Source organism: Hylobates moloch, unplaced genomic scaffold (genome assembly GCF_009828535.3).
Source record: "Hylobates moloch isolate HMO894 unplaced genomic scaffold, HMol_V3 SCAFFOLD_2, whole genome shotgun sequence".
NCBI classification, from domain to species: Eukaryota; Metazoa; Chordata; class Mammalia; order Primates; family Hylobatidae; genus Hylobates; species Hylobates moloch.
The window spans coordinates 94,171,542-94,198,834 of NW_026652277.1; the positions used below are offsets into that span (position 1 = coordinate 94,171,542).

The 27,293-nt window shown below is 35.1% G+C and overlaps 1 protein-coding gene and 1 pseudogene across 1 annotated transcript in view; both read left to right on the forward strand.

The window, feature by feature from the left end:
* Positions 1–27,293, forward strand: part of LMBRD1 (LMBR1 domain containing 1) — a 127,306-nt gene that overhangs the window by 71,820 nt on the left and 28,193 nt on the right. The window contains exons 8-9 of the mRNA XM_032154196.2: positions 11,465–11,590; positions 16,982–17,134. Of these exons, the coding sequence (XP_032010087.1) occupies positions 11,465–11,590; positions 16,982–17,134 (279 nt within the window). The remainder of the gene's footprint in view (positions 1–11,464; positions 11,591–16,981; positions 17,135–27,293) is intronic.
* On the forward strand, positions 24,615–25,440 carry LOC116469298 (nucleophosmin-like; annotated as a pseudogene).

Consider the following 27,293-nt stretch of genomic DNA (forward strand, 5'->3'; position numbering starts at 1 on the left):
GAAAATACAGAATTATGCCCATTGTTCTAATGAATGTTTTCTTTACTACTGATGCGTCTTCTCTTTCTCTTGACTTACACATTAACTTTTTGCTTTAATGTCAAATCATATTTCTTTTAAGACATAAGTGGCAATTAAACTCAATAATTGTACCAAGAATGCATGTGATTCAACTGAAGTGACGGTAATGTAACTTGCTGTGACCAAATTTGTGAATGTGCATGTAACGACAACTATGTCATGGCTTCTGCCTAGCCTTCAATTATATGATGCCTTCAATTTTTAGATGCATCCAAATTTCACTGATATTAAATGTAAGAAAATATATACGTCTTAGACTCAGTGAATACTTAAAAGGAAAGTCTTGAGTACCTGTGTTGTTTCATTAATCATAATAGCATGTACATCTTTGAATAATAGCTTTCACAAATATGTGGAACACATTTATTAAGTCTACAGGTAGTATTTAGTGTTGACCCTTTACAATAATCTAAGGCCTGCAGAGTTGGAAACCATCATTCCAGATAAAGGAGAGAGATATGTAAAGAAAACGTGCCGTTCTAAACTGAGCAGTAAAAGAAGTTATTAGGAATGTAGTTTGTATATATTATTTTAAAACATTTTAGTTTTCAAATAGAGTTGGTGATTTATTCTTGGAAGTCAAAATAAATAAATTTGGAGACAATTATGGCCAACCTATTAATAGAAGCATTTAAAACTATACAATCTCTTTAGTTTTCTGATTTTTTTTCTGGAAATTCACTAGAGGGCAGTAGTAAGTAATAAAAGTTTTGTGTTTCTGAAAAGGATAGCCTTTTTGTGCATTAAAAAAAAAAGTCTGAAGTGAAATTCGTGAAGTTCAAAAGATTGTTGTTTAAAGACCTTAAAAGTTATAATGTTTTATATAAGGTCTATATCAAGCTTATCATAATCTAAATATTATAGTTAAATTTCCTGATCATTATTGAAAATGCAATCCGAAAACAAGCTAAAAGCTTGATAACCAAATGATGGCACCTTTCTTCTACTTGTTGTCTTCGGACAATTAAAAATTTTAAAATAGTGTTTTGTTCTGGTCTTATGTTACCACAAGTTGTTACCAGAAACTTTTTTATTTTATAACATATTTTAAATTAAGCTATTTAGAAATTCAGCTCTTCTAATAAGTATATCAATTCCATTTAAGGAAATAACGTTGTGTGAATTAAGAGCTCCCTCTTCCTAAAAGCTTACTGGTCAATTATTATCTTCTTGGAGAAATTATTTTATTAATTTAATAAATTTTTGTTCTTGAAACAAAGGTAGGAGGAAAAAGAATTGGGATCTAGTCATTACATACCAAATAGTCTACTGTAGTTGTTATTAGTCTGGCCTAGAAATCTGTTCAGCCAAGTTTGGCAGATCTAGTGATAAAACAAACGTGCAGATGAATAATGTTAATATACCTATGCGTTATAATTGAGTTATAAGCAAGGGACATTTACAAGTCAGGGAAGGTTTCTCAGACATATTGTAATTAAGCCGAGACCTGAAGGGCATTAACAGTTGTTAATGAAATAAGATGAGAAGGTGGGCATTCTAGATGAGGGCACTACATGGAGTAAAATGTGTATGTTGGACAAAGCCTAAAGTAGCATAAAATTGTAGTGTTTTAAGAACTATGAACAATTCAGAAGCATGAGATAAAGTTAACAAGTTGGTAGGGATCAGGTCATGAAGTGCTTTATATGCAGAATTACATTAATTAGAGTCTATTCCCAATACCAACCAATAATTGTAACTTTCATAAAAAAATAGCAAAACAACTTTTTAAAACAATTTTATATGTTCATATACATATAGAGGTTGGGAACAAGTAGAATTGCTCTGGTTAAAGTAGCAGCAGATTCCTGCACGGCTAGCTGCCTTATCTTCTGTAGTGGCCCTAGTGGCACCTTTCCAGATTCCTAGGAACTCATACCAGAATGCTTTGAAAAATATATTGATTAGTCCTGTAGAATCTTAAAGGATGTTAATTAGAGGAATGACATATACTGACTTGGGTATTAGAATGAGATCACTTTAGAAACAATGTAGAAGATGGATTTGTAGAAATTGAGACCAGCAGACCAGTTTAGGATAATTCAGAAGGCCTTGTGTTTGACAGTAGATTGTAATTAAGGGCCATGTTGTTAATATTGACTAGACCAAAATGTTCCTTGGGAAACAGTATTGAGTACTGCAGTTAGTGCATTCAGGGAACCTAATCCATCCAACACAGAATAACAAGCGTTGAAGACAAATAGGCCTAGATTGGAGATGGTTGAGAGGACAGGGAAACATACCTGCATATAAACTGGGTTTAGCAAAATATTGCCATGGCATTTTGTTGTAAAAAGCAATATTCTATTGGATTATGAAAATAATATGAATGATGTGGTTTGGCTGTGTCTCTACCCAAATCTAATGTTGAATTGTGATCCCGAGTGTCGGCGGTGTGGCCTGGTGGGAAGTGATTGGATCATGGGGGTAGTATCTAATGGTTCAGCACCATCCTCATAGTACTGTCTTGTGATAGAGTTCTCACGAGATCTGGGTGTTTAAAAATCTGTAGCACCTCCCACTTCACTCTCTTCTTCCTGCTCCAGCAACGTCTAACGTGCTGGCTTCCCCCCTTGCCTTCTGTGACAATTGTAAGTTTCCTGAGGCTTCCCTAACCATGCTTCCTGTACAGTTGGTGGAATCGTGAGCCAATTAAACCTCTTTTCTTTATAAATTACCCAGTCTCAGGTAGTTCTTTATAGCAATGTGAGAACGGACTAATACAATGAGTAATGAGAATTGGTAAATAATCATATAATGCTATATATTAATCAGTCTTAAAATATTCTGTAACTTTTTATTAATAATGTTTAAAGAATATGGAAGTACTAGAATAACCAAATCAAATAGGTTAAAATGATAATAAGGATAGGAAAATCCTATAAGGAAATGTTAAAGGAACTATCAGGTACTTTGGTTCCCATAGGCTTTATTCTTTGTATTTTTCAATGTTTTGACGATATAGAATTTAATATTAAAAATATAAACGAGATGCTTTTAATTTTTAAAAATATATTTAGAGGGTGAAAGTGCAGATTTCTGACATGCATATATTGCATTGTGGTGAAGTCTAGGCTTTTAGTGTAGCCATCACCCAAATTGTGAATGTTGTACCCAGTAGGTAACTTTTCAACTTTACAATATACATTTTAAATCCAATTATATATTTTTCCTTTTATATTTTACCAAAGTATACGTTTTGAAAGTATACATTTGATAAGAATTGAGGTAGAGGGAAATTACTCTACAGGTTGAGTATCCCTCCCTAATCTGAAAATCCAAAATCTGAAAGCTTTCAAAATTTGAAACTTTGAGCTCAAAAGAAATGTTCCTTGGAACATTTTTAAAAATTATTTTTAATTTTCGTGGGTACGTACTAGGTGTATAGATGGAGTACATATTTTGGTATAGGCATGCAATGCATAATAATCACACCATGGCAAATTTGGTATCTATTCCCTCAAGCATTTATACTTTGTGTTACAAACAGTCCAATTATATTCTTTTAGTTATTTAATTTAATTTAATTCAATTATTTATTTTTGAGACAGAGTCTCACTCTGTTACCAGGCTGGAGTGCAGTGGCGCGATCTCAACTCACTGCAACCTCCACTACCCGGGTTCAAGAAATTCCCTCTCCTGCCTCAGCCTCCCAAGTAACTGGGACAACAGGTGCTCACCACCACACCTGGCTAATTTTTTGCATTTTTAGTAGAGATGGGATTTCACGATGTTGACCGGGCTGTTCTCAAACTCCTAACCTCAAGTGATCCACTCGCCTCAGCCTCCCAAAGTGTTGGGATTACAGGCGTGAGCCACCGTGCCCGACCAGTTATTTTAAAATGTACAACGAAATTATTATTGACTATAGTTCCCCTGTTGTGCTTTCAAATACTAGGTCTTACTCCTTTTTTTTTTTTTTTTCGTACCCAGTAACCATCCTTACCTGCCTCCCACTGCCTCACTACCCTTCCCAGCCTCTGGTAACCATCCTTCAATTCTCTGTGTCCACGAGTTCAATTGTTTTGATTTTTAGATCCTACAAGTAAGTCAGAACACGTGATGTTTGTCTTTCTGTGCCTAGTTTATTTCACTTAGCATAATGACCTCCAGTTCTATCCATGTTGTTGCAAATGACAGAATCTTACTCTTTTTTATGGCTGAATAGTACTCCATTGTATATATGTACCACATTTTCTTTATCCATTCATCTGTTGATGGACACTTAGGTTGTTTCCAAATCTTGGCTGTTGTGAACAGTGCTGCAACAAACATGGGAGTACAGATAGCTCTTTGATATATGGATCGCCTTTCTTTTGAGTATGTGCCAAATAGTGGGATTGCTAGATCATATAGTAGCTCTATTTTTGGTTTTTTGAAGAACCGCCAAACTATTCTCTGTAGTGGTTGTACTAATTTACACTCCCACCAACAGTGTACAAGGGTTCCCTTTTCTCCACATCCTCACCAGCATTTGTTGTTGCCTGACTTTTAGATAAAAGCCCTTTTAACCAGAGTGAGATGATAATCTCAGTTTTGATTTGCCTTTCTCTGATGATCAGTGGTGGTGAGCACCTTTTCATATGTCTGTTTGCCATTTGTATGTCTATTTTAAGAAATGTTTATACAAATCTTTTGCCCACTTTTTAATATGATTATTAGGCTTTTTTCTATAGAGTTGTTTGAGGTCCTTATATATTTTGGTTATTAATCGCTTGTCATATGGTAGTTTGCAAATATTTTCTCCCATTCTGTGCCTTGTCTCCTAATTGTGTTGATTGTTCCCTTTACTGTGCAGAAGCTTTTTAGCTTGATGTAATCCCATTTGTCATTTTTTGCTTTGGTTGCCTGTACTTCTAGGGTATTACTCAAGAAGCTTTATCCACACCAATGTCCTGGAGAGTTTCTCCAATGTTTTCTTGAAGTTGTTTCATAGTATGAGGTCTTTGATCTTAGGTCTTCAATTCATTTTGATTTGATTTTTGTATGTGGCAAGAGATAGGGGTCTAGATTCATTCTTCTACATATGGATATCCAGTTTCCCTGGCACTGTTTATTGAAGAAGCCGTCTTTTCCTCAATGCATGTTCTTGGCACCTTTGTCAAGAATGAGTTTACCATAGGTGTGTAGATTTGTTTGTGGGTTCTCTATTCTGTTCCATTGGTCCGTGTGTCTGTTTTTATGCCAGTACCATGCTGTCTTAGTTACTATAGCTCTGTAATAGAATTTAAAGTCAGGTAGTATGATTCCTCCAGTTTTGTTCTTTTTGCTCAGGACAGCTTTGGTATTCTGGGTCTTTGGGATTCCGTATACATGTGTGTTTTGTGTGTGTGTGTTTGTGTGAAGATTGTCATTGCTATTTCGATAGGGATTGCATTGAATCTGTAGATTGCTTTGGGTAGTATGGACATTTTAACAATATTGACTCTTTCAATCCCTGAACATGGAATATTTCTTCATTCATCAGTATTTTATAGTTTTCATTGCAGTGATCTTTCACTTTTTTGGTTAATTCCTAGTTATTTAATTTTATTTGGGGCTATTGTAAGTGGGCTTTTTTAAATTTATTTTTCAGATTGTTCACTGTTGGCATATAGAAATGCTACCGATTTTTTGTATGTTGATTTTGTATCTTGCAACTTTACTGTATTTGCTTGTCAGTTATAATAGTTTTTTGGTGGAGTCTTTAAGTTTTTCCAAATATAAAATTATATCATTGCAAACAAAGGTAGTTTGACTTTTTCCTGTCCAGTTTATATGCCCTTTCTTTCTTTGTCTTGTCTGATTGCTCCAGCTAGGACTTTCATGTTGAATAACAGTGTTGAAAGTGAGCATCCTTGTCTTGCTCCAGAACTAAGAAGAAAGGCTTTCGGTTTTTCACCATTCAGTGTGATACTAGCTGTGGACCTGACATACATGGCTTTTATTACATTGAGGTATATTCCTTCTATACTCAGTTTTTTGAGGGTTTTTATCATGAAAGGATGTTGAACATTATCCAATGCTTTTTCAGCATCAACTGAAATGATCATGTGGTTTTCATCCTTCATTCTCTTGATATGATGTATTACAATGATTGATTTGTATTTGTTGAACCATCCCTTGCATCTCAGGGATAAATCCCACTTGGTCATAATGAATGATCTTTCTAATGTTGAATTTGGTTTGCTAATATATGGTAAGGGTTTTTGTATGAATATTCATGAATATTGGCCTGTAGTGTTTTTTGTTTTTTTTTTAATGTGTCTTTGGTTTTGGTATCAAGGTCTTATAGAATGAAACTAGAACTATTCCCTCATTCTCCATATTTTGGAGCAGTTTGAGTAGGACTGGTATTAGTTCTTCATTAAATGTTTGATTGAATTTGGCAGTGGATCAGCAGTAGGTCCTGGGCTTCCCTTTACTGGGAGGCTTTTTATTGCAGTTTTGATCTTGTTACTCGTTACTTATTACTGGTCTGTTCAGGATTTGGATTTCTTTGTGGTTCAAGTTTGGTAGGTTGTATGTGTCTATGAATTTATCCATTTCTTTTATATTTTCCAATTTATTGGCATATAATTAGTTGTTCATAGTAGCCACTAATGATCCTTTGAATTTCTGTGGTATCAGTTGTAATGTTTCCATTTTCATCTTTTATTTTATTTATTTGGGTTCTCTGTCTTGTTTTCTTAGTCTGGCTAAAGGTTTGTCAATTTTTTCTTTTTAAAAAACCAACTTTTTGTTTCATCAATCTTTTTTATTGTTTTATTCCAAATTCACTTATTTCTGCTCTGATCCTTATTTCTTTCCTTCTCCTAATTTTGGATGTGGTTTTTTTCTTTATTTTTCATTTCTCTAAAAGGCACTTAGAGCTGTAATTTTCCCTCTTACTGCGACTTTCGCTGTATCCTGTAGGTTTTGGTATGTTGTATTTCCATTATCATTTGTTTCAAGAACTCTTTCAATTTCTTTTTTAATTTCTTCATTGACCCACTGGTCATTTAGGAGCATATTGTTTAATTTCCATGTGTTTGTATAGTTCTCTAAATTCCTTTTGTTACTGATTTGTAGCTTTGTTCCATTGTGGTCAGAGAAGATGCTTGATATTATTTCAATTTTTGTGAATGTGTTAAGACTTGTTTTATAACCTAACATATGGTTTATCCTTGAGAATGATCCATGTGCTGAGGAAAAGAATATGTATTCCACAGACACTGGATGAAATGTTCTTTAATTATCTATTAGGTCCATTTGTTTTGTAGTGCAGGTTAAGTCTGATGTTTCTTTGCTGATTTTCTGTCTGAGAGATCTGTCCAGTACTGAAATTGGGGTGTTGAAGTCTCCATTGTTAATGTAGTGGGGTCTCTCTAACTCTAATAATATTTGCTTTATATATCTGGGTGCTCCAGTGTTGGATGCATTTATAACTGTTATATCCTCTTGCTGAATTGACCCCCTTATCACTATATAATGACTTTCTTTGTCTTTCCATACAGTTTTTTGCCTTGAAATCTATTTTCCCCAATATAAACATAGTTACTTTTGTTCTTTTTTTGTTTCCATTGGCATGGAATACCTTTTTGCATTCCAGTCTGTGTGTGTCTTTATAGGTGAAATGTATTTGTTGTAGGCAACAGATCAATGGGTCTTGGATTTCTTATCCATTCAAACAGTCTGTCTTTTGATTGGAGAGTTTAGTCCATTTACATTCAGTGTTGTTACTGATAAATAAGGACTTCTGCCATTTTGTTATTTATATTCTGGTTACTTTACAATCCTCTCTTCTTTCCTTCTTTCTTGTCTTCCTTTTAGTGAAGGTGATTTTTGTCTGGTGGTATGCTTTAATGTCTTGCCTTTATGTTTTTAAGTATTCGTTGCATGTTATTTAATCTGAAGTTACCACAAGGCTTGCGTATGCTATTTTGTAACCCATTATTTTAAGCTGATGACAACACTGACTACAAACACACAAAAAGAAAACAAACAGAAGCGATACAGTTTAACTTTATCCTCCTGCTTTTAAACTTTTTGTTGTTTCTCTTTACGTCTCATTGTACTGCGTGTGTCTTGAAAAGTTTCTTTTTTTTTTGGATTGGTTCATCATTTAGTTTTCTACTTAAAACAAGATGAGTTTACACACCACCATTGTAGTATTATACTATTCTTTGTTTTTCTGTGTGCTTACTGCTCCAGTGAATTTTGTACCTTCACATGATTTCCTCTTGCTCACTAACATCCTTTTGTCTGAGATCGAAGAACTCCCTTTAGCCATTTCTTGCAGGGCAGGTCTGGTGTTAACGAAGTCTGTTAGCTTTTGTTTCTCTAGAAAGATCTTTATCCTTCATACTTGAAGGATATTTTCACTGGATATACTATTCTAGGGTAAAATTTTTCTATCTCCAGCACTTTAAATATGTCATGTTGTTCTCTCCTGGCCTGTAAGTTTTCTACTGAGATGCTGTCCGGGAGCCAGGAATTGGAGTAAAAACCTTAGCAGTTTACCTGATGATCTGTGGCTAAGCTGACATTCACACCACCACAATACAAAGTCCTACTTGCTCTTCCCTCCCCTTTCCACAGGCAGAGGAGTCTCTCCCTGTAGCCACCATCGACACTGTTCCATGGGGTTCCACCAGGCCACCACTAATGTTCACTTAAAGCCCAAGGGCTCTTCTGACAGCTTGTGGTGAATGCTGCCAGGCCTGAAATTCAGCCTGCAGGGCAATGGGCTCCCTTCTGGACAGGGAATGTCTAGAAATGCTGTCCTCTAGGAGCCTAGACCTTGACTTGGGGACCTCAAGAGTCTGCTTGTTGCTCTGCCTTATTGTGGCTGAGCTGGTACCTGAGGTGCAAGACAAAGTCCCCTTTACTTTTCTCAGACAGAAGGAGTCTTTTACCATAGCCACCATAGCTGGGAATGTGCTGGGTCACCCCTGAAGCCAGCAAGTCCCAGAGCCCAAGGCCCACAGTGTACTTGGTAGATAACACTGCTGGTTATTCAGGGACCAGGGGCTCTTTAGTCAGCAGGTAATCAATCCTGCCTACCCTTCAAGGCAGCAGATTCCCTTTTGGTCCAAGGTGTGTCTAGAAATGTCATCTGTGAGCTAGGCCCTGACAACTCTGGCACAGTATCCTGCTATGGCCTTGCTGGTATCCAAGATGCAAAACAAAGTTCTCTTTACTCTTCCCTCTCCTTTCCTCAGGCCAAAGGAAAGAGTCAGTTTTGTTGAGGTGAGCTACACTTAATGGGGTTGGGAGAGGGATGGTGCAAGCACTTCCTTAGCTGGTGTCTCCCTGGGTCACATGCCACCCTAGTCCACTGTAAGCCCAACCTAGCACTAGGAGTTGCCTAGGAATTGCAGTCCTTGTTTCCTAGACTGCCTTTTGAGTTTACCTAGGATGCCAGAGCATTTTGCCCACAGTGGCAAGGCTTGCCGAGAAACTCCAGTTCCAACCACTGGGATGAGTGATTCCCCTCTGGCTGGGGTTGGTGCAAATGTTCCTTCTATGCGTGGGCACTAGCTGAGCCCAGCACGGCTGTATTGTCAACGGTGACAGGACAGCACTGAGTTCAATGTAAAGTCCCCCCAGTCACTGTGCTGTCCCTCCTGAAAGCGAAAAGATTCTCTTTCCATGATACCTCATGGCTGCTGCTGGGGGATGGAGGAGGGGTGGCATTGGTAATTCAAGACTGTCTCCCCTGACCTCCTCAGTGCCTCTTTTAGTAATATGAGGTTAAAACCAGGTACTGTGATTGCTTACCAGAATTTTGGTTCTCGTGACAGTATTTTTCTGTGTGTAGATATTAAAATGTGGTGTTCTAGTGAGGATGACGAATGGTGTAGGCTTCTATTCCACCATCTTGTTTCATCTCTCTTGGAGCATTTCAGATGTTGGATTTTCAGATTAGGGATGCTCAATAATGCAAATATACTAAAAGTTCAAAAAATTCTGAAATCCAAAACACTTCTAGTCCCAGCCATTTAGGATGAGGGATACTTAAAGTGTATGGTATCCAAATTGCATTTTCATCTAATAGTAACAGAATCTTCTTCCACCCCATCCTTTTTTGGGATAAAAGGGAAATAATGAGAACACTAACTTGTGTTTTACTAATATTTAAAGTGCAAGGTTTTTTAAGTGTTTCTCCTTTGGAAATACAAGGATTTGCATATTGGGTAATAATTTCAGCTAGGTAAGTATCTAAATACAACATACTGTAGAGTTGATATTACATGATAGAACTAGTTGATTTCGGCATATTATTTATTCATGTTTTTTTTCTTCTCCCTTAATTAAAAAAACAGCTGATTTGTTAGAATTTATGCTTTGCTATTTGAATTGTGGTTTAAGCAAAGTTTAATCATTGCATAAAAGAGACTTAATGAAGAATATTAGAATATTAAAATAATTAAAATTAACACTAAAGGTATCTTAAGTCATTCTTGGAGTTGACAGCTAGGTAGCAGAGAGCATGAGAAAAAGAATTCAGGATCACCCAGGATATTTTGGTGTTTGGGGTCATGCCTAAAAAGTGGCATTTATCACTTCTGCCCACCTTCATTGTCCTGAACTCAATCTCATGGCACATCTAACAGGGGGCACTGAGTAAAGTGTGCCAGAAGGAAAATGAAAAACATTTAAGTACATAATGTAGTATCCACTTCAGAGTTTGTTGCTGCCACCAGGAGGTGATAGTTGTCAGTGTTTCTGCTAAGGAAATAACGGTCAGTAATGATTCTGAATAATGGTTTTGTAGCAGATGCCATAAAGTATTATTAATGGTTATATTAAAAAGCTGTCATTTGGGACTGGAATATGGAATTGGGTAGTACATATAATAACATGTTTATTCTTAATGCTGATTAATAAGTTAAAATTACTTGGAAAATATTTAAAATACTTAGCGAAAAGATTGGTTATAAATATTTAGAACTTTTAAATAAACTTTATAATGTAGATAATTGGTATGATAATCAAATAACATGTATATATTAAAATACTTATTTTACCAAAGGTTTAATATATATACTTGGAGAAAATTGTTTTTTATAGAAAATCATTTTTTAAATTTTTTTTACTAATTTATAGTATCTTAACCTTCGATTAGTCTGAATTTGTAATTTTACTTTGATATAAAGTATTGTACAGTAAGTTTACAGTAAATTTGCAACATAACCTTTGAGGAATAGTATTATAAATTTGACTCTGTTTAAATGTGATGCAAAATAAATGGTAGAATTATGAGACAATGTAATGTTCACTCCCATATACCACATTTTCAGTGACTGTACTCTTTCACAGCTGCTGACTCTTATGACTCTAAAAGATATTTTTAACCTAAAATTGTGTATAATATGTTTGAAACATTATTTCTAAAACATTTCAATTTTTTTTCTTTTAGGCCTATGGCATGTCTGCGTTACCTTTAAATCTGATAAAAGGCACTAGAAGCGCTGCTTATGAACGTTTAGAAAACACTGAAGACATTGAAGAAGTAGAACAACACATTCAAGCGATTAAATCAAAAGTGAGTTGGTTTTTTGATGTAATTGGGAAGCATAAAACTACTTTGTCTTAGAACTGCTTTCTGATGTGACTTAGACATTGTCAACCCCATAACTTTTTACACTGTTTGAATTTTTTGCAGCGTATCTGGTACAGTTTGGCTGTGTCGCCACTTAAATCTTACCTTGAATTGTAGTTCCAATAATCCCCCGTGTTGTGGGAGGGACCCAGTGGGAGGTAATTGAGTCATGGGGGCAGTTACCCTCATGCTGTTCTCGTGATAGTGAGTTCTCATGAGGTCTGATGGCTTTATAAGGAGCCTTTCCCTCTTTGGCACTTCTCCTTCCTGCCACCATGTGAAGAAGGACGTGTTTGCTTCCCCTTCTCCCATGATTGTAAGTTTCCTGAGGTCTCCCAGCCCTGCAGAACTGTGAATCAATCAAACCTCTTTCCTTTATAAAGCACCCAGTCAGGTCGGGCGCGGTGGCTCACGCTTGTAATCCCAGCACTTTGGGAGGCTGACGCGGGTGGATCTCGAGGTCAGGAGATCGAGAATATGGTGAAACCCCGTCTCTACTAAAAATACAAAAAATTAGCCGGGCGTAGTGGCGGGCGCCTGTAGTCCCAGCTACTCGGAGAGGCTGAGGCAGGAGAATGGCGTGAACCTGGGAGGCGGAGCTTGCAGTGAGCCAAGATTGCGCCACTGCACTCCGGCCTGGGTGACAGAGCAAGACTCTGTCTCAAAAAAAAAAAAAAAAAAGCACCCAGTCTCGAGTAGTTCTTTAGAGCAGCATGAGAATGGACTAATACAGTGTCCTTACAGAACCATGTCTATATTTTTAAAAATTTGTCTTCTGTGTAATATAGGACACTAGCAATTTGAGAATTTCTATCGTTGTTCTAACACTTAAAAAACAAAAGTTTTTGTTATGTATGATTAAGATCTTACTAGTTCTCAGGTATCGTCATTTAATATATAATATTATATTTTACTATAATATTTATGTTCAACTTTTATTTACTAGTTGAATAAGCTAAAGATTACATGTAACCCCTTGCCAATTAAATGTACTTCTAAAAATAATGTAAAAAGTTTTTCTTCCTCTGTCATCTTCAAGTAACAGATAAATCTTATTCAAAGATCATGGTAAAAAAATGGCAAGTCCTCTAAGTTATTCTCCTAAGCGAGTATGATTCTGATAAATAAACCAGACAATAACAGCACACAGAAAAGAAAACCATATACCGGCTTTTTTACGAAAGTAGAAGCAAATATTTTAATACAAATAAAATATAAGTGGCCAGGTACGTACTGGTGGCTCACACTTGTAGTCCCAGATTGCTTGAGCTTAGGATTTTGGTACCAGCCTGGGCAATATGGCAAAACCCCATCTCTACAAAAAAAAAAAATTACAGAAACTTAGCTAGGTGTCGTGGCATGCCTATAGTCCCAACTACTTGGGAGACTGTGTTGGGACGATCACTTGAGCCCAGGAAGTTGCGGCTGCAGTGATCCATGACTGTGCCGCTGCACTCCAGCCTATCCGGATGACGGAGCAAAACCCTGTTTAAAAACAAACAAACAAAAAATAGCAATTCAAAACCTATGCTATAATAAGAGAATATTTCATAATCATCAGATTAGGTTTATCTTAGAAATGCAAACATGATACATCAGAAAATACATTAAAGTAGTTTAATATATTGAGATTAAGTGTGAAACATAAACATCTTAGTAGATGTTAGAGTATTTGCTAAAAGTTAATTTGTAGTTACATTTTTTTCAAAAGTCTTTTCAAAATAAAGATAAGAAAATATGGAAAGGAAGCCTCTAATGAGCATAATACTTAATAGTGAAAGAATAGAAACATTCCCATTAATGTCAAATACAAGAGTAATGTTAATATCCTTGTTACTTTTAGCATATTTCTGGCAATCTGAGTCAGGTAAGAAATAATTTAGAATTTACGTATAAGCATGGAGGGGGGGTAAAAAGGAAAATAACGTTTTTTGTTGGCAAATATCATCTACCATGATAATCTAAAATAATCAACTGACAAACTATTAGAACTAATAAGAGTTTATCATGGTGCCTAGATGTAAACATAAAAATCATTAATTAGTTGGAAGATGTAATAGAAAATAATCCCATTCACAATAGCCACAAACTGTAAAATAATATGTCAAGAACAACTCAATATATTTTTAAAAAGTTCTTTGGACCTCTTTTAAATTTTTATCTATGTCAAATTTTTATCAGAATTTGGGGATTAGACTGTTTGTGAGTATATAAAATATACAACTTTTTTAAAAAAATTGGATGTTGTGACATGTGCCTGTACACATAAATACATACCTTTTAATAATTAAAGTTTAATCTAACAGTTTACCTCTAGGAAATTATCCTACTGAATTGTATGTACATGTTTGTACCCAGGTATATAAGGATGTTTATGGCACATTGTTAATGGCCCTCAACAAAAATTTAAAAAGGAAATAATCTACATGTTCAAAATAAGTTATTTGTTAAATCTAGATACCATCTTGTAATGTGCAACGATGAAAAGGAATGAGATATATTTATAAATCTATATATAGCTTGAAGAATATGTCATGTAAAATCAGACTATCTCAGTGCAAAATCTAGCTCTACTGATGGTGCACATAACATCTGTAGGCCTTTTTTTCTCATTTAATAAATGAATATAATATTATCTGCCTCAAAGAGTTATTCAGAAGATTTACGAAAAATAAATATAAAAAGAGAAGACCAGTTTTATGCACAAGAAAGGTTCTCAAGACACTTCTCAAAAGAAGACATACATGTGGCCAAACAATCATATGAAAAAAGCTCAACATCACTGACCATTAGAGAAATGCAAATAAAAACCACAATGAGATGTCATCTCATACCAGTCAGAATGGCTGTTAGTAAAAAGTCAAAAAATAACAGATGCCAGCAAGGTTGCTGAGAAAAGAGAACGCTTATACACTGTTGGTAGAAGTGCAAATTAGTTCAACCACTGTGGAAAGTAGTATGGCGATTCCACAAAGAACTAAAAGTAGGACTACCATCCAACCCCAGCAATCCTGTTAGTGGGTATATACCCAGAGGAATACAAAGCATTCTGCGATAAAGACACATGCACACAAATGTTCGCTGCAGCACTATTCACAATAGCAAAGACATGGAATCAACCTAAATGCCCATCAATGGTAGACTGCATAAAGAAAATGTGGTACATATACACCATGGAATAGTATGCAGCCATAAAAAAATGAGATCATGTCCCTTGCAGGGACATGGAGGGAGCTGGAGGCCATTATCCTTAGGAAACTAACACATGAACAGAAAATCTAATACTGCATGTTCTCACAAATGATGAGAACACATGGACACATAGAGGGGAACAGTGCACACTAGGGCCCAGTGGAGGGCAGAGGGTGGAAGGAGGGAGAAGATCAGGAAAAATAACTAATGTATAACAAGAAATCATAAATACATTTGTATATGTGTTTGTGTGTGTGTAAATTTGCTGCAGGATATTTAACTGCTTAACAGTAAAAACCTTAGGAAAGGGGAATGGTAATATGATAATTGGAGACAGTGAGACAGTGTGAAGGGAAGCTTTCATGTTTTACTTTTTTTCTTAACCAGGGGTTTGTTATACCTTTTAACTACATTTTAACCTGTATAACTACATTTTTTCTTTCAAATGAGGTAGATGTTCACTGCTGAGTTTACATCTTAGTATTTGTTTCTCTGATCAAAATTATTCTTATATTCATTTAGTCAATTGGCAATGCAGAATGGAAATTCATCCCTCATTCCACTGAAGCATTCACCAAGTAGGCAAATAACTTAGGTTTGTTTCAAGTGGATCCTTAAATCAGTTTACTATTTTTTTTTCTAAAATAGTGAACACCAGCATTGAGACAAAATTACCTCATTTGTAGTATCCTTTTGATACGATAATGGAAATTTTGGGGAAAATTGTTATGGTTAAGATATAAAGTGCCGAATCCTTCTCATACCACACACTTGAAGTATTGTTACCTGGATTTATCTTCCAGAAGGGAGTGTTCATTTTATTACTCTGGTCTTCAGAAAATCCCTCTTAGTTTTCATTTTCTGGGATCCAGTGATAATACCCAATGTACTTAGAGGAACGAAATATAGTCTGTAGTATGTAATGTGTGGTCTCTGGACTAGTAGCATCTGCATCTCCTGGAAATTTGGTAGAAATTCAAATTCTAGGCCTCACCCAAGACCTACAAAATCATATCCTCTGGGGATAGGGCCTAGAAATCTGTATTTAACAAACTTTCCAAGTGATTCTTATGCATGCAGTTTGACAAGCAATAAGATAAGGCGTGGAAGAGGATGATTGGTTCCAGAAGATCATAGTGATGCCGATATGTAAAGAGATTGTTGTAACTGTGTAAATCTCTTTATTAAAGGTTACGTAGGTATTCTCTGCATTATAGTTATGATTTCAAATTGAGGCTGCACTAGGATATATGGGAAGAGCAATATGTTGTGTATCTGCTAGGAACCTATTTAAACCTTAATAGGAGTATTAAAGACATTCTAATACCTAATGTATCTACACTTTAAAAATGTAATCCTATACAAGTATTTTTCTTGTTCCTGCCAATAAGAACAATTTTATATTTTACCTCTTCTGTATTTAGTAGTTTTATTTTTGTACCCAACTGAAGACAGGAGCAGGAGAGTTCAGTGTGAAAGTGTACCTATGAGATATGATGAGAAAGGTACTGCTCATGGTTACAGAAAGTATCACGTAAAAATAGATGGAAATTATCTGTCAGATAGGTTGGCCAAAGAAAGCTTGACTCATTTGCCAAAGTACTTGCAAAACAAGGAAGTATCAGTTCTTAGCAATTGTTACAAAAACCTCTGCATGCCATCTGTGCTTGTGTTGCTTCATTCTGCTAGTATTTGAATTGGGCTGAGAAGCATCAGTTCAGGTAACATAACCACTTGATTATAGAGAGGGAAGGGGCAGAGCCAAATATATTGAAATAAGTGATACAGTGAGTTTGGAGAGGAGGGAGAATCATTGAGCAAAGTACATGGTAGTTAACACTTCTTATCAAACTTACTTTTTGTGGAATGTTTTTACAAATGGTTCTCTCTCTCCACATTCCTCTACCATGTATTGGGATCAAGAGGAGGGCAGGCATAAATGTACACACATCCACATTTTTATGCTGACCTTGGTTATCCTAGGTTTATTGTCATATTGCAGTTGTCAGGTTTTTTTTAGTTTGTAAATTTGCCTAAAGAGTGTCCATCCTGAAAAGGTTTTGTCGCCTGATCTGCTAAATCTGCTGGGTACTTTATTAAGATGTTAATGGTAAAACTTTTATTTTGTTCTGTTATTTGCAGAGCAAAGATGGTCGACCTTTGCCAGCAAGGGATAAACGCGCCTTAAAACAATTTGAAGAAAGGTTACGAACACTTAAGAAGAGAGAGAGGCATTTAGAATTCATTGAAAACAGCTGGTGGACAAAATTTTGTGGCGCTCTGCGTCCCCTGAAGGTAAATTAAGTTTTTAAAAATTATGCTGTCACTCTTCTCCCAAGTTTATGTAGTTACCTCTTGGAGAGATTGAGCTCTCCTTTTGAGGCATTACAGCATGGTACTTAAAATGGATTTGGGGGTTTAATCTGGTTTTAAATCACAGCTCTCTTTGATAGTTTGGGTAAGGTGCATAACCTTTCTGAGCAATGCATTACAACAGTTGTTGGGAAATTAAAATAAAAATATAGATAAGTATTGCAATATGCTGCTAGCATATTCTTCAAGTTTATACTTCCCTATAAATTGATCTGGGACTCAGAGCTTAGGAGCCTATGCTTTCTCCTAGTAAATTTACAGTTTCAGGTCTTATGTTAAGTGTTTAGTCTATTTTGATTTGTTTTTTGTGTATGGTGTAAAATAAGGGCCCAGTTTCATTCTGTTGGCGTGGAGTTCATTTTTTCCAGCACTATGTTGGATTGACTATCCTTTCCTTAGTATGTATTCATGGTACCCTTATCAAAAACAAATTGACTAAGTTTGTGGATTTATTTCTAGGCTCTCTATTCTTTTCTATTGCTGTACATTTTTGTTTTCATGCCTTACTATACTGGTGTTTCCTCCCACTTTTATGGAGATACAATTGTTTCTTTTAAAACTGCACATAATTAATTAATGCAATTTGGTGAGTTTAGACATACATATTCATTTATGTTGCTATCACCACATTCTGGGGAATGGGCATATCCATCACCTCCAAAACTTTCTGTATTTTCCTTTGTTGCTGTTGTTGATTTGTTAACATTTAAAATGAGATCCATTCTTTCTAAAATTTTATATGTACCACATATTATTGTTGACTGTAGGCCCTCTCATGGCAGACCTCTGGAACTTATTCATCTTGTGTAACTGCATGCATCTTTATATCCCTTAGATGACAACTCTTCTCTCTTTTCTGCATTCCCTGGTAGCTACTATTCTAATTTCTGTATCTATACTTTTTCTTATTTTAGGAGTCTCACATAAGAATTGTGCAGTGTCTTTCTGTGCCTTATTTCACTTAGCATAATATCTTTCAGGCACATCCATGTTGTCACAAATGAGAGGATTTCCTTATTTTTTACAAGGCTGAATAATATTCTAATTATGTATATGTGACATTTTCTTTATGAATTTATCTATTTTTATGGGTTGTTAAAACTGTGAGAAACAAAATGACTTTAATCTAAAAAAAAAAAGAACATAGGAACTCTGACTGACAGTAATAGAATTTGCCTCATTGTTAGATAATGTTTCTGAAAGTATGTTAAAGATATTATTTGACATGGAAAATTATTATTTTCTTTTTTTGGAAACCATTGTTTGCCAGCCTTGAATTCTTGGGACTATGGTACTTAAACCTAATTACCTAGAATGAATTAAGATCATTTTAATATGGCTCAGACTAAAAAGTAACAAAAACTATTGGCCACAGACTTCCAGATATGCTCATTGTATATCTGGAAGCATTTCAAACACCAGACCTTTGTATACAATAGCATACAAGTTGTAATTCAGAAAATTCAGTCAGTGGACTAACTTGAAGTTAGGCAAAATGAAGCTACAAAGTGGGTTTGGGCTAAATTTTAAAGAAGTGTTTCAACATGGACAGATAGAGGGGAACAACACACACTGGGGCCTTTCAAAGGGTGGAGGGTGGGACGAAGGAGAGGATCAGGAAAAATAACTAATGGGTTCCTTGCTTAGTACCTGGGTGATGAAATAATCTGTACAACAACCCCCATGATGCAAGTTTACCTGTGTAACAAACCTGCACTTGTACCCGTGAACTTAAATGTTAAAAAAAGAACAAGAAATGGTTTAAAGAACCATTCAAAGATGAGTCAGTCAGGTTCAATTTGGGTGCTGCTTTCTTCACCTTTTATAATTAGAAAGAAATGCCCTAACTGCTCACCCTAAAAAGCCCCTGGTTTGAAAGAGATTTTTAAAAATATACCATAATCAGTTAATTTTTCTATATAATCACTTTTTAAATCTTCTGTTAGAATAAATTTTTAAAAAATTCACCCCATTTTTTTTTTCCTCAAGGTGATTTTTCTTCATAGCACTGAAAGTATGATGAAATCCTTTCCAGCTTTATTTTAATCCTAAATTGTTTTTAGGTTTTTATAAATATTTATAATCTGGTCTCTAACATCAGCTGCCTTCTTTTATATATGCTATGTTCCATTTCACCAAACATAAGTTTAGAAGGATTTTTAAATCAACTTTACTAAGTGTACAGATTGGTTTTGCCAAATATAGATAGATAGGACATCCACATCACTCGAAAAATCTACGTCGTGCCCTCTCTTGCTCCCCTGAGCTCAGACTTTAGGTAACTATTGATGTCCTTTCTATCATTAGAGGTCAGTTTTATGTGTTCTGGAATTTTAAATAAGTGGAATCATAGAGTGTACAATCTTTTGTCTGGTGGCTTCTTTGGCATGGCACAGTTTTTGAGATTTGCTCATGTTATTATTTAATACTTTTTTTGCCCAGTGTTTTATTCAGTTTTATTGTTCAGTAGTATTACAGTGTGTGTCTGTATCACAATTTGTTTATTCACTCACCCCTGTTGGTGGAAATTTGGATTGTTTCTGGTTTGAGACTATAATGGATAATGCTAATATGAACATTTTTGTACAAACCTTTGTGTAGATGTGCTTTCATTCATTTCTTTTGGATAAATACTTGAGTAGAATTTTTGGAGCTAATATTTAATATGTTTAACTTTATAAGAAACTGCCTTAGTGTTTTCCAAAAGGGTTACAACCATTTTGCATTCCCACAGCAATAAGAGATTGCCCATTGTTTCACATTCTTGTCAACTCTTATGTAGTGTCTGTAAGAGTTATTCTTATGAATGTGCAGTAGCATCTCACAGTTTTGCTTTGCATTTCATTGGTGACTAAATGATATTTGCATCTTTTTGTATGCTTATTGTCTATTTTTTGTAAAATGTGTGTTTAAATCTTTTGGCCATTTTCTAAATTAGGGTTTTCTATTATGAGTGAGATGCAAGCATTCATTATATAGTATGGATCTAGCACTTTGTCAAATATATGTATTGTATCATCTCCTAGTTCATGGCAAGTTTTATGTTTTTGGTTTCTTAACACTGTAATCCAGATGTTTCTTAAATTTTGATGAATTCTAATTTATATGTCTATTTTTGGTGCATATTTTTGTGTCCTCAGAAATGTTTGTCTATCCTAAGGTAACAAACATTTTCTTCTAGAAATTTTGTAGATTTACATCTTATGCTTGGAATCATGACCCCATTTAAGTTACTTTTGTGCTATGGTATGACTTAAGGGTTAAGGTTCATTTTATTTTCTATGTGGATATCCAATTGTTCCAGCATAATTTTTTTGTCAAGACTATCTTTTGCTCATTGACTTTCCTTGGAAGTTTTGTCAAATAAATTGATTGTAGTGTAAGTGTGGGTCTATCTCTGGAATCTCTATTCTACTCATTGATCTGTATGTCTTTATGCTAATACTTGGTTAATAGAGCTTTATAATCTGCCATGAAGTTAGGTAGTATAAATTATTCAGTTTTCCTTTTCCAAAATTGTTTTGGCTTTGCCAAATCCTTTGCATTTTCATAAATTTAAGAATCAATTTACAATTCCACAAAACATCCACTAGGATATCTATTGGGATTACTTTCACTCTTATAGATAAATTTGGGGGAGAATTGATGTATTCTATCCATGAACATGATATCTATTTATTTACATCTTAAATTTCTCTCAGGAATGTTTTGTAGTGTTCAATGTAGAGGTCTTAAAAATATCTTGATAAATTTACCTCTAAGTATTTTTTATACTCTTGCAAATTATGTTGTTTAATTTCAGTTTTTAATATTTGTTGTTAGTATGTAGAAATTTGTCTTTGTCTCTTACCGTTATATCCTGCAACCTTGTTGAACTATTAGTTCTAGTACCTTCATTGTAGATTCCTTAGGAGGTTTTCTTTTGTACATGATTATATCAGCTGCTAAAAGACAGTTTTACTTCTTCCTTATAAGATTTGTAATTGCTTTTATTTTTTACTTTTCTAATTTCATTGGCTGAAACCTCCAGTACAGTTACTCTTTTTGTTAGTAAATGTGTCATTTCTGAATATTGATCTAAATTTTTACCCATCCTTCCATGTCTGGTCCTAAGTTAGGAATAGGGTAATAGGCATGCCTGAAGGAATCTCTAGGGGTACAAACTTATCGTTACGTAATTGAGGGTTTAACGTGTATTATGATGAGATAAACACTGCTTTTTTTCCTTAAATGAGATATGAAAGTTGTTGTTCATTTATCTCTGTGTTTGTCTACAATTGGTGTAATTCAGAAAAAGAAAGCCAAATTTTCATTTAATGTTTCTTTTCTTTTTTTTTGTGAGGCAGAGTTTTGTTCTTGTTGCCCAGGCTGGAGTTCAATGGCGCAATCTTGGCTCACCACAAGCTCCACCTTCCAGGTTCAAGCGATTCTCCTGCCTCAGCCTCCTAAGTAGCTGGGATTACAGACATGCGCGTGGCACCACGCCTGGCTAATTTTGTATTTTTAGTAGAGACGGGGTTTCTCCATGTGGGTCAGGCTGGTCTGGAACTCCTGACCTCAGGTGATCTGCCCCCCTCAGCCTCCCAAAGTGCTGGGATTACAGGCATGAGCCACCGCGCCCAGCTCATTTAGTGTTTCTTCAACATTAGCATTCAAGTCAAACTAGAGGAAGAAAGTGGATCTAGGTCCACTTGCCCTTCTATACAGCTCTCTCTGTGTATACTGAAGGTAATTTAAGACCTTTGAGAAGTTCCTGACATTAAATTTCTTAGAAGTTATGTTCTATCTCAAAATCTTGTGCCAGTGTTAACATTTATTCTCTACTATAATTCGTTTGTCTTATTATGAAATGAATTAAATTTAAATTTTTGCATATGTAAAAAAAATTTACAATTTTTAAAATTAGTAGAGGATTTTTTTTTCATTCCCATGAAGATGCCTGTTGATCTTGTGATTGCCATGCATTTCCCTAGCATATACATAACTTATTTCAGAAGCATAGGCTTTGTGGTCACCTAATCCTGGGTTTGAGTCCTTGCTCTGCTCCTTACCAACTCTGTAACTTCTTACTTAAGCTTTTTGAACCTCACTTTTCTCATTCTTAAAATAGAATTATATACCTACCTTATTTTGTTGTGGGAATTAAATGAAATAATGTATGCAGTGCAGTTCCTTTTGATGTAAACAGCTCAGAAAATTGCAGCTGCTGCTGTTATAGTTCTATACGTAGGATTTTTCAAGTTCTTAAATCCTACCATGGAAATGAAGGGAGATTAGTTTCGTACTGAAGACAATTATAAAAGTAAGCACCTAATTAGAATAAGTTAATAGCTCTTTAAAACAGCCTTTATATATAATACTGAACACATTTCTAAGCATACAGTCTGATGTTCATTAAATACTTGAATAAACTCTTCCCTGACAGAAGAGTATACTTTGAGCTTATACAGCTAATTGGCCTGAGTAACTTATAGATCATTAGGTTTTAAAGGTAACTTGAGATTTTACCATATATACTTCTTATGCTTATACAGAAAATTATAAATTCATGTTTGTAATTACATTGCATATATTTTTTAGATTTTTTTATTGTAAAATATATATGCCTCAATCTATGATTTGGAATATTTTTAGGTGTATATTCACTAGCAGTTAAGTACGTTCACAATGTTGTGCAACCATCATCACTATTCATTTTCTGATATTTTTCAAATGGAAACAATGTATTTATTAAACGGTAATTCTCCATTCGCTAGTGATTTCTCTTCTGCTCTCCATCAGTTTGCCTATTCTAGGTACCGAGAGTAAAGAACACAGGAAATATACACAAAATTATCTAACAGTAAGATATTATTCAGACTAAATATGTCCATAATATCAACAAATGTGAATAGACCTCACTCACCATTAGAAGAAAATTTTTATTTTCTTCACAAAGAAGATACATCCAATGTATGCTAAAGAGACACACCTAAAACAGTAGTTCACAAAGACTAAAAATAAACGGGTGTTTAAAGACATACTAGACAAATGGAAACAATAAGGAAACAATGATCCTATTAGACAAAATAGAATTCAAGCCAAAATACACCAATTATAACAAAGAAGGAAACATTTTGTGGTAGATACGGTGCCTTTTTCTTCACCTAATGATGCCCTCATCCAGGAAACCTGTGACATTAAGTGGCAAAGGAACCTTACAGATGTAATTAAGATTATAAACTTTAAGATACAAAGATTATCCTGGCTTATTCAGGTGGGCTCAGTCTAATAACATGAACCCTTAAAAGCAGAGAACTTTCTGGACTAGAGTCAGAGAGAAGTGATAAAGGGTACATCAAAGATATTCAACGTGTGAGAGTGACTTGACTTGCCATGACTGGTTTGAAGATGGAGGGGGAAATGTGACGAGGAATGCAAGCAGCCTTAAGAAATGCAGAGATGGTCCGAAATGATAGCCAACAAAGAAATGAAAACTCCAACTCTACAACCTTAAGGAACTGAATGCCAGCCAACAATCTGAAAGAGCATGAAAGTATTTCTTTCCCAGAGTCTCCAGAAGGGAACATAGCCCTATTCTCGGTTTTGGGCCTGTGAGACTTCAAGCAGAGAATCCACTGAGCTGCACTGTGCACAGACAGCTGACCCACAGAAACTGAGATAATAAGTGGATGCGGTTTTAGGCCACTAAGTTTGTGGTGGTGTGTCATTGGCAGCAGTAGAAAATTCACACACTTTTTAATATGAAAAGCCACAATTTAGAATGAAGATATAATAACTGTGGATATCTACGTGCCAGTTAACACAGCAGCCACCTTTATGAAAGCAAAAACTATGGGATATTCCAGAAGATAGAGATTGAAATATAATAGTAATAGGAGATTAACAACATACTCAGGGTAAGACATTTCAAGTGGATGAAATAGAGTAAGAATATAGAAGACCTAATAATCAGTAAGGTATAACTTACAATTTTTAAACTTTACATCTAGATAATAGAAAATAACCTTTTCTCCAAATGCACAGGGAACACAAAAGTTGATCATATTATTAATTATATCCTGAAGAAAGTATCAGGAAGTTTCAAAGAGTAGATATATTACAAACAACTTTTCTCTGATTCCAGTGCGTTAAAACTAGAAATTGTAACAAAATCAATAAACTAACATACTTTTCACTTGAAAATTAACCTTATATTCAGCAACTTTTTAGTGAAGAAAGAGGAAATAAATTACAGAATTTCTAAAAGTTAATGATAATTGAAACATATTAGAATCTGTGGGATACCTTTAAAATAGAGATCAGTCCCTGATGTGATTCTGTCCTATGCGGCTGTTCTCTTGAGCAGTGGTTGTTTATCTCCGTCTGCCTTCACTCCCACCTAAGTGTGTGCCGCCACCTGATGGAAGATTCGATGGACATGGACATAAGTCCCTGGAGGCCCCGGAACTATCTTTTTGGTTGTGAACTACAGGCTGACAAAGATTATCACTATAAGGTGGATAATGATGAAAATGAGCACTAGTTATCTTTAAGAACGGTCAGTTTAGGGGTTGATGCAAAGGATGAATTACATATTGTTGAAGCAGAGGCAGTGTATTACGAAGGCAGTCCAATTAAGGTAACACTGGCAACTTTGAAAATGTCTGTACAGCCAACAGTTTTCCTTAGGGGCTTTGAAATACCACCACCAGTGGTCTTACGGTTGAAGTGTGGTTCAGGGCCAGTGCCTATTAATGAACAACATTTAGTAGCAGTGGAGGAAAATGCAATCAGTAGATGAAGAGGAGGAGGATGTGAAACTCTTAAGTATATCTGGAAAGTGGTCCGCCCCTGGAGGTGGTAGCAAGGTTCCACAGAAAAAAGTAAAACTTGCTGCTGCTGCTGCTGATGATGATGATGATAATGATGATTTTGATAATGAGGAAACTGAAGAAAAAGCACCAGTGAAGAAATCTATACGAGATACTCCAGCCAAAAATGCACAGAAGTCAAATCAGAATGGCAAAGACTCAAAACCATCATCAACACCAAGATCAAATGGGTAAGAATCCTTCAAAAAACAGGAAAAATCTCCCAAAACACCAAAAGGACCTAGTTTTGTAGAAGACATTAAAGCAAAAATGCAAGCAAGTATACAGAAAGGTGGTTCTCTTCCCAAAGTGGAAGCCAAGTTCATCAATTATATGAAGAATTGCTTCCGGATGACTGACCAGGAGGCTATTTAAGATCTCTGGCAGTTGAGGAAGTGTCTTTAAGAAAATACTTTAAACAATTTGTTAAATTTTTTCTGTCTCACTTCATTTCTGTAACAGTTGATATCTGGCTGTCCTTTTTATAATGCAGAGTGGGACCTTTCCCTACCATGTTTGATAAATGTTGTCCAGGCTCCATTGCCAATAATTTGTTGTCCAAAATGCCTGTTTAGTTTTTAAAGACAGAACTCCACCCTTTGCTTGGTTTTAAGTATGTATGGAATGTTATGATAGGACATAGTAGTAGTGGTTGTCAGACATGGAAATGGTGGGGATACAAAAATATACATGTGAAATAAAACTCCGTATTTTAATAAAGTTAAAAAAAGAGAAATTCATAGCCTGAAACACACTTACCAGTAAAAGTAGGAAAAAAAAAAAAAAAGAACAAATGTCCAAGCAAGAAATTCCAATCCCAAAAAGCTAGCAGAAGAACAAAAGGAATCACACAGAAGAAAATAAGATAAAAGCAGAAAGCAGTGAGGTAGGGAGAAGAAAAACAGAGAATTACAATAGTCCCTCTATATCTGCAGATTCTGCATTTGCAGATTCAACCACCCATGGATTGAAAATAGAGTCTTAATTTAGTACTAATAAAGTAATGATTTCTGCGTATGCGTATGTTTAAATTAATAGACAGACCACTACCTAACTTCATTAAAAGGAACCAGGGCTGCTTGGAGAAATGTCTGATTCTAGGACTATGGCTGGGAAAGCACTTAATAAGCTTGGAACATCTGATGCCAGAAAGTAAGAAGTGCTTAGAGAATAGTGAGGGTATAATAAAAGGAACCAGTTTGTAGGGGCTCCTATTGCCTAAATCTGGGACCATTTAGATATCAAAATAATGATAATAACAGATGATAACTAATTGAATAAAATAACTTATAAGTCTATATTGACATAAGTAAAGTAAATATATTAGTAATTGATGGGGAAGGGAAAGCTCTTCCCTACAGTAGAATTCCAACAAATAAATATAGAAGCAATTAAAAAACCAGCATTTGACAAATACCACAGAAAAAAACATTGTTTCTGGGAAGAGGCATCAGTGGATACTAAACTTGAAGTTAAACGTTTGGTGAGAACAAGATTTTGCATGTTCTCAAAGTATCTCACCACAAAACATATTAGTTACAGAGGGGGGAATAATTGTACAATGGAGAAACCTGACTGAAACCACCTTACTAGATGATTTAAGTTAAGCTCATCAGTAGTGGGACAAATAGACATGACTGTGCCACTTGATATGATGTACTGAGAAGGACTCAACACTTCTCTGTCATTTCTGCAAAAAAGCATAATGTAAATGTAATCATGAGAAAATAGGCAATCCAAATTGAGAGACATTCTACAAATTAACTTCCCTGGACTCTACAAAATGTCAAGGTTGTGAAAGACCTTGTTCAAGAGAAATTGATATTATATAATAATTAAGACTTGTTCAAAAGAGAATGATAAAGTAAGGTAAAGTGTTAAAATTTGGAGAATATGAGTGAAGAGTATAGTGGAATTATTTGTATTGTTTTTGCATATGTCTTATTCCATTTTTGTTGATGTTACCTCTATAGTTTAATTTTTATTTCAAAATTGGCATTATAGCTAGAGTATAATATGTAGCATTATATACTAAAGGTCAACCCATATAATATGTAGCATTATATACCTAAAGGTCAACCCAATGTGGTCATCACTGATATGATTTTGTAACTACTAATTTAAGTTCTAGTATTTAAGTATGTATAGTTTTCTTGGTCTTTATAAAATATTTATATTTTTTACATTTGTTCTGTGTTCTGTTAAGTCACTGCTTAAGCAGTCTAACT